At 37.2% G+C, this 8,380-nt stretch overlaps 1 protein-coding gene and 1 long non-coding RNA gene across 2 annotated transcripts; one reads left to right on the forward strand and one right to left on the reverse strand.

Moving 5' to 3' along the window:
* The first annotated feature begins 1,899 nt into the window (after positions 1 to 1,899).
* On the forward strand, positions 1,900 to 6,697 carry slc25a15a (solute carrier family 25 member 15a). The gene is made up of 7 exons (XM_061046956.1): positions 1,900 to 2,181; positions 2,431 to 2,494; positions 3,237 to 3,495; positions 4,483 to 4,623; positions 4,716 to 4,891; positions 4,978 to 5,136; positions 5,981 to 6,697. Exons 2-7 carry the CDS (start codon positions 2,452 to 2,454, stop codon positions 6,100 to 6,102), a joined length of 900 nt encoding a protein of 299 aa, XP_060902939.1. The 5' UTR covers positions 1,900 to 2,181; positions 2,431 to 2,451; the 3' UTR covers positions 6,103 to 6,697.
* On the reverse strand, positions 5,042 to 5,688 carry LOC132980688 (uncharacterized). Its single transcript, XR_009674196.1, has 2 exons — positions 5,558 to 5,688; positions 5,042 to 5,324 (listed from the first exon to the last, which is right to left on the reverse strand). It is a non-coding gene; the product is annotated as an uncharacterized LOC132980688 (long non-coding RNA).
* Positions 6,698 to 8,380: the final 1,683 nt, after the last annotated feature.

Below are 8,380 nucleotides of genomic sequence, written 5' to 3' on the forward strand. Positions count from 1 at the left end.
ATCACCAATTAAATATAAATTGAATTAAATAAACACGTTGCTCTTAAGATATATTATTTATTTTCTTTTAAAATGGGTAGGCTTTTTATGTTTGGATAGCCTATATGAAAACCCAGAAAAAAAAAATAATTTCCTCGTTTTTCCTTTAAATTTTGGAGAGTGATCATTTTTTTCCACTTTTTTGAATTCATTTTCATTTTCATCAAGTCCTTAATTATCCAGTTTTACTTAGACCTACTTTTCAAATTAAGACATCAAAAGTAGCAACTATCCCTTAAAAGAAAGCTTTTACATTATCCTAACGTATTTTTCAGCCAAATAATAATAGACCTACATATTGCTTACTGCAAAACCTCGTGATCTTAGACAATAACATACGTATACGTTTATAAATAGTTCATACAGAACAAATACAATTTCACATTTCTCGTGGTAGGCTGAACAAACAGGGCTGCAGCTTTCCGTCTAAAACAGAAATATTTTCTTATTACATTTTTTAAAAAACATTTGAATAGCAGACATGAGGAAAAAGAGACTCTTCAATCTTCAATAGAGTTGTTTCAGTCCTCAGCTGCTGAGTTTACGTCTCCTAGTGGTTTCTTGGACCAGAAACTGAGAGTTTTCCAGCAAAAAAGGGGCTTTACTGCCATCGTGTGGCCATTATTAGATGTTACAACTACAGAAAGCCAGCGTCGTGTCTCTTCCGCATTTATCTCTCAGTAGTCAGCGCGTTACAAAGTCTGATATCACCCGAAAAGACTAATGGCTCTCAATCGTTTTAATTTACGTTTTAGAATCCATTTACTTATTTATCAACTATGTAGGCTAATAACTGTAAATGAATGGTGATTATTTTATTCAAAACAATAATGTCTGAATCCGACACGGAAATTAAGAGTTTCATATTAAAACAGGTTGCCAAATAAGTTTTAATATCAAATTCTTCAAATTGAAGATAGTTAACGGGCGAAGATTTAATCTATACTGCCCTACAAAGGCAAAAGACCTTAACTTTCTTGAGTGTAGAACTGAGAAAAATGACTTTAAAGTCTTTTTGTTGTCCAGCCAAATGAGTTGCAGGCAGAATATTGGAAATGTGGCAATTCTTTGTCTTTTTCATGAGGTTATTAATGTTCATAAAAATCTTTAGCTCAAACATGACCTTTGACCCTAATTTGGAAGTTAAGGTACTCTGCCTTTGCATTGCCTGTACAATAATAACGGGGTCACGCCAAGGCAAAAGGCATTAACTTCCATTTGTTACTGTATTTCACTTGGTTGCATGGTTAAAATAACACAACCAACACTATTTCTTTGCTGCACTTTAGTCAAGCTACTGTGTGTGTCAGAAGTGCTTGATGACAGATATTAAAACAAAGGCAGAAGACCTTAACTCCACTGCAGTGAAACAGTAACTTCACTTTGATCCGCAGCAAAACAAAGGCAGAAGACCTTAACTCAGTTTGAGCATTCCTGAATGCTGCAGTACAAAGACAAAGACCCTGATGAGTGAAGTTACTGGACTCTGCCTTGGTTTCTCGAGGGCTTTTGGAAGTTAAGGCAAATACAATCTACTATTTTCTAAAAAAAACAGCACAATTGACTCAAGATATCTGTCCACATAATAAAGCACATCTGTAATGTTCCAAAAATAAAAAAAAACCTAATTTTTGAAAAAATTGAAGTTACTGCCTTTTGCCTTTGTAGGGCAGTATTCTCAGCACTGTTAAACAGATTCCGTGTAAAGGGTATTTCAAAAGCAGTACACCAAACCAGTAGACTTTAATTTGGAGCTTTAATTAAACTGTTTCCTGTATTATTATAGGTCGCTTTATTAGGCTACTTGGACCATCTCCTTGTGCGCTTTAGGGGCGTAAAGTGCGCGCTCCAACGCACAGCAGAAACGACTTGTTGCAATCATCCAAAAGATTTCATAAGAGTTTTGCTGAGAAGACGGAAGTACATTATGCCTACTGTAAGACACTGACTCGATGGAAAACACTGAGCATGGCTGAAATTAGAAGGAATCTTGACCACTGCCCTCTTCTCTTGTCAAATGTCAAGTTTTATTCCGGGAATTGAGATGCTCATTCTGAAACTTAATTGCGTATTAGAAAGTAGGCGAGTCTGTTCGTGACACAAAGAGACAGATTCAATACAAGGCGAACGAGGAGACGACAGGTGAGCAACATGTGTTGGGGTTCTACACAATTATTATCTCTTCTGCCATTTAAACCTTTTTTTTTGTGATCGTTCATTTTATAGTTTTACATGTAGGTCAGTTTTAATTTAACCACGTACATGTGTTTTTTTCCCGGATCTTTCACATTCGTTTTTATTCATTTTTTAAAATGTATTTTTATAATCCTACACTTGTTGCACATCTTTAGCAGTGACGTTTGATATTAAATGCGTTTGTGTTGTTTTCAGGTTCACATCCTCAGAATCATTATGGCAACCCAGGCATTCATTGACTTCACTGCTGGAGCAATAGGTGAGTCGCCTGTATGAAAAACAAGATGGATGGATGGATTTATTTATCTTTGTATAATCTTAGTCACACAGTGTTAGTGCTATGATATGATTCCTTTTTTTTTTTTTTAGGAATTTTGTAAAAAAAAAAAAAAAAAAAAGGGTTTATTGATTTTTGCATTATTTACAACAATAGTACAAACAAAACAAATAATATTGATGCTTTTAAATGTCCAGAATCAGTGCTATCATTTCTGACCTCCTGTTTCCATTTCTTTTACGGTTGCCTCTATCTACTGAAGAACAACTTTTTTTTTTAAAACATTCTTCTTTTTCTTTGAAAAGGGGCTTACATTATTCATCTCAAATGTTTGTTTCCATTCCCAATGAGAGTTATAAATATAAACTGTCAGTTGACTGTTTTGAGAAAGATGAACACTGAACCACAGATAATTTCTTAACTTGCGTAAAGAGGAACGGCCCTTCCGCTCTCATTTAAAAGTGAAAGTCTGGTATTAGTCAGGATGAGTCTGACTAAGAGTTCAGCAGCACATACAGACTACTTTTATGTTGCTGAAAATTTCATATCAAGCATAAAAAAAATTGGCCTGGCCACCATTCCTAAAGCAAACTCTCACTCACCGTGGAGCTGTGATTTAAAGTATTGTATTTCAATTTGTAAAATAAAAGTGTGAACACAGGTAACTGGCCGTGACAGTTTCAACTCTCTTTTTGAATCACTGTATCTCGTAATCCCTCTTCAGGTGGTACAGCATGTGTGCTGAGCGGTCAGCCGTTTGACACCACAAAGGTGAAGATGCAGACATTCCCCAAAGTGTACCGAGGCTTCGTCCACTGCTTCTCCTCCACCTTCCGGCAGGTGGGGGTTCGTGGTCTCTACAAAGGTGCGACTCCAGCCCTCATAGCCAACATCAGCGAGAACGCCGTGCTCTTCCTGAGTTACGGTCGCTGTCAGGATGTGGTCCGCTACGTGTGCAACATGGAGAAAGGGTCCAATCTGAGGTGTAGTACACTGACGCTGCTGTGCATTTCTTTTTGTATACATTGTCTACTTGAGAACTGGCTGTGCTGATAACGTTTTCACATTCAGATAGGTGTGACTCAACTTCCCACAAACTGAAAGTAAAGTGGTCTCTGTATGACTTCTGAGAACTGTTTTCGTGATAAGGTCTTCCCGCTTATGTTGACATACTCCAACCGTAAAATATTCTCACGGCTATAACTTCCTTAAAATGGATTTCCTTTTTTTATACATTGTATTTTCTTCTTAATTAAGCGATGTCCTACAATGTCATATTATTGTAAAGTTAATATCTTGGGTATTTGTGGGATATTTGGAGGATTGATTGAAGATTTAAATAAATAAAAGTCACTCTCAAAAGTAGATTAAAAGCAAAAACAGAAATCACCAAATATTTGGTCATTTCTTGCTTTCAATGATCTGAATACCAGATAATATCTTGTTTCATAACATGTGCTAATAAAAAGTTTTTTGGTAACCTTAATTGGATTAACTGTAGAGAATCACTCAATGACTTCCGTGACATTGCCGTGATACAGCATTGGTTAGGCTTGACTTGATGGGAAAGTCTTTTGCTTATGAACCAGCCTTTGGTAAGACAATTACAAAGACCTTGGACAAGATGGTCGAAGTGTTTCGGTGTTTTGTCAGAATGACTGTGGACTGTGGATGTGGGAACATGTTCGACATGTTTGCATTGTTTGAATGCTTCTAAAGCTAACTAATGGCTATTGATCATCAAAGTGTTAATATACCAAACAGATGCTGATTCAAAGAGTCAAAGTTATCACACTGAACTTTGCAGGCTAAAGCAAAAGAGATGTTGTGAGGAACACAATTTTATATTTTCTCATTTTGTTCACGATAGGAGGGAATTTATGTTGCTGGCCAAACATTGAATGATCCTGAGGTCCTTCTGTTTGCACACTAAAAACCTTTCATTGCTTTTTTTCTTCCGTCATCATCAGTGATATCCAGAAGGCCTCCGCAGGGTCTTTGGCTTCCATCTTCTCTGCCATGGCCATTTGCCCAACCGAGTTGGTGAAATGTCGCTTGCAGGCCATGCATGAAATGGAAGCAAGCGGCAAGGTGGCGAGTGGACAGAGAAGGTCAGTGTGACCAAAAGGAGCAGTATGTCTTCAGCAGTCTATCTGACACACATTTGACTAGGTTTTTCTTTGTGTGTGATTTGTGAACTCAGCACAGTGTGGACAGTGGTGAAGACAGTGATGAAGACAAACGGTCCTCTTGGTTTCTATCAGGGACTGTCGTCCACCATCGTGAGGGAGATTCCTGGTTACTTCTGCTTTTTTGGCGCCTATGAACTGTGTCGCTCCAAATTTGCTCAGTACATGGGCACAGACAAAGAAAGTATAGGTATGGTTATATTGTTTTAACATTTATTTTATGAGGCAGTTGATTCATTGATCCCCTTCTAACAAAACCCCCCTTGGTCTTTGCAGGTATGCTTCCTCTGATGTTCAGCGGTGGATTTGGGGGAGCTTGTCTCTGGTTGGTGGTCTATCCCATAGACTGTGTGAAGTCCAGGATCCAGGTGCACTCTTTAGCTGGGAAGCAGGAGGGTTTCAGGAAGACCTTCATGGGAATCATTCGCACTGAGGGTAAGATTGAAATGTGCAATAATACATATTATGAATTCAACTGGTTCAGACCAGATCAAAAATACAGAGTTAGCCTATGTTGTCCCTCTGAAGATTCAGCGTGAAAAACACTCTAGTTTTTATTATTTTAACATAAAAAAATCAGTTTGAAGGACATTAACTGTACACTTCAGCTCATTGACACCAGCCTTGATTGAGTACAGTGCTGTGATGACTGATCCATTCTGTCTCAGACAACGTCCAGAAATCAAATAAATGTGCACAGAGCAGATCAGAGTGTTTAAAGTGATGTGTTCTTTTAAGCCCAAATACCCATAGTATGAGTGTGTGTGTGTGTGTGTGTGTGTGTGTGCGGGATGGGGGGGGCGTTGTCTGACCAGTTTATCTGTACACCTCATCTCTTTGTGGATGCTTAATGTACTGAGTCACAGCCACATGATGCACCATCTTTTGGTTTGATGGGGAGCTAGATACAGAATGACTTAGAATCAGAGCACATGGAACAGGTTTAGGACTTGATGATTAGCCCTGTTTAGAAGCTAGATTGTCGGATAAATTCTGTTACTTACAAGAACAAGTTAAAAAACAAGACTAGCCACAAATTCAGCTCCCCTTACTCATTGAGATTGATTGTTATGAGGATGTGTAATTTAAGCTTAATGGAGGTCAATCTTTACATTCTTATCCTCATCATGAAATAAATCCCAGAGTCAAAACAAAACTAAAGTTAACTCCCAAAAATTGTCACACCGCTGCATTGTGTTACTAATCAGCCTCAGATAAAGTCCTGACTCATCTTTTGGGAACAACTTGTGTAACTGTTTGCCTCTCTGATGTCCCACAGGGATCACTGCTCTGTACTCCGGCCTGACCCCGACCATGATACGAACCTTCCCTGCCAACGGAGCTCTTTTCCTGGCTTATGAGTTCAGCCGCAAGTTAATGATGGAGAGAGTGGGGGTCTGATGTGGAAGATGTTTACACTTGAACCAAGTATTCTGGTCTAACTTTTCACTTTCCAATTGCTTTTGTCATGGTTGTATTGTATTTTGGTGTGAACAACTTTGTTTCAGTGCAATTCATGTTTTTTTTTGTTTTTTTTTTTAATAAAGCTTTACTCTTCAGTATTTATGCAGCTCTGCTGATTCTGCTCGGCGAGACCAGCACTGACATTAAGTTTGAATTATATTAATGTTGGTCCATGCACAGCTTTCATCAAACATGGAAACAATGGATCAGATAAAACATTTATTATGACAAATTTTAGTCAAATAAAAAACATTTTATTTGTCCTTATTTGAGGTGGATATCAAGAGTTAGAGGAGCTTATAGCAGTGTAACACCTCTCATTTCATATTCCTCTGTCCAGTGATGTGTGTAAGCTTGGACTTTAAGCCAACATGTTGAATATGAAGAACACTGAGCCTAGTATAGGAGCTTCATAACAATTTCCTGCCATTGCCACACCCTCTTCTGCAAAAACTCAAAGTCAAGGTCTTGTTTGTTTGAAGTTGAAGAGTATCCAATGGAAGGCCTACAGAAGGTTAGTTGGAAATGGGACCCTGTATATGGACAAAAATACAAATATTCACTCATTTCACCTTTTCTAATGCATGTGCAAAGTTTAGTGAGTTTTAAAGACATTTTCAGGACGTTTTGGAAAACCTTGCCAGAATTTCTTTCAAGACTTTTCTTGGAAATTATAAGGAGTTTTAGCGGAAATTAAATATTATTTGAAATAATTGGGAAATCTCATGGAAATTTGCCGGGAACTTTCATCAAAGAATTTCTAGAATTTGGGTAATTTTCTTGGAAGAAGTTGTTGGGAAATGTAAAATACTTGTATCTTAAATTTTCTGGAATATTCATGAAACATTTTGTGAATTTCAAGATTCAAGGAGTTTTGTTGTTAAAATGTTAAATGTTTTTAATTCATGTTAATGTTTTAAAATTTGCAGAAACTTTTTCTATAGCATTTCAGAAAAGTTACATGTGTACACTTCATCTTCACTTGGGAACATTCATTGTAATTTTTTAAGGAATTTCATCGGAAATCTTTAGGAATTTGGGATTTTCAGCACTTTTATCAGAAATGTTTGCAACTTTTAAGAAAATGTTTCACCAGCTTACCCATTTTCAATTTTCTCATCAGTCAGCCTGCTATATACCAACACAGATTTTTTTGATCCTTCGAGCTTCTCTAATCACGTCTGCCTCACCCTACTTCTGTTATTTCTCCCACCAACCAGCTCCTTCTTTCCTGTAAGCTTCTGCCATTCAGTGGTAAAAGTCCACCAGTCAGCCTGTTTCTTCTGCATTTGTGACAGTAAACCAAAGAAGTCAGTTCAAAACTGTTAAAAATAAATTCATTAAAGGAAAAATTGAAAAGCAAATCAAAAGCAAAACTGATTTTCCAAGTACATTTTTTTAGTAGGAGGAAGTGAATCACTTGTCCTTTTTTAAAAACTTCAGAAAAACCGCAACTTCTTGGAAAGATGAGGAAGTGATTTGACCTTCCAAAAAAAAAAGAAAGTTGAAGTTTTTAAATTAAAACTAAAACAGTCGATTTTCAAATGGTTCATCTTCGACGTTATATCTACTGTAAAAGAGCAGAGGAAGCTTGTGTGTGTAGAGTTAAGAACATCTGAGCCTGGGTTAAAGGGACCTTGCTGAGGAAAGGTGGTAAAAAGAAGCATGTATGCTGGTTATTATGATTGTTAGCTTAACAAGATTAGATAACGTTTCTATATAACTCTAAATTACACATTGTTACTATTACAATGTGTGGTAGATGTAAAGTTGATTACATACATTACATTTTTCTTCTCTTCCACTGGGCCTCACACATACTCTTTCCATCTTCTTTTTACTTATTTTCATATTTTAGTTTGAAACAACAAAAAAATATAACACATTGAAAACCCCCTGCCTAATTTTTCAACAATGAAAATGTTGGTAATCTTCCATTATAAAGTAAGAAGAGAAACACTCATGACTCCATGTTCTTGTGCCAGCACAGCTCTCATGTTTCCTGACTTGGATGCCTCCCATTGTTTATTCATAACCTGCACTCAGCAGGTGTCAGACTACTGGACGTGCATGTTAGAGTATAATGGGAGAGCACAAGAACTGGAATTTAAGATTTCTAATGCAGAAGTCACATAGAGGCTGGTTAAGCTCTTTAGTTCATGTTACCTGTGGGCACCCACTAGGTGAGTCCAAGAGTCACACACCAGGTGGGAGT

The sequence above is a fragment of the Labrus mixtus genome, chromosome 9, assembly GCF_963584025.1.
Source record: "Labrus mixtus chromosome 9, fLabMix1.1, whole genome shotgun sequence".
NCBI lineage: Eukaryota > Metazoa > Chordata > Actinopteri > Labriformes > Labridae > Labrus > Labrus mixtus.

Coding starts and splice junctions, on each gene's coding strand:
- slc25a15a (XM_061046956.1), top strand. CDS start 2,452: ATGGCAACCCAGGCATTCATTGACTTCACTGCTGGAGCAATAG. Junction 3,496..4,482: donor GAGAAAGGGTCCAATCTGAG/GTGTAGTACACT, acceptor CGTCATCATCAG/TGATATCCAGAAGGCCTCCG. Junction 4,624..4,715: donor GTGGCGAGTGGACAGAGAAG/GTCAGTGTGACC, acceptor TTGTGAACTCAG/CACAGTGTGGACAGTGGTGA.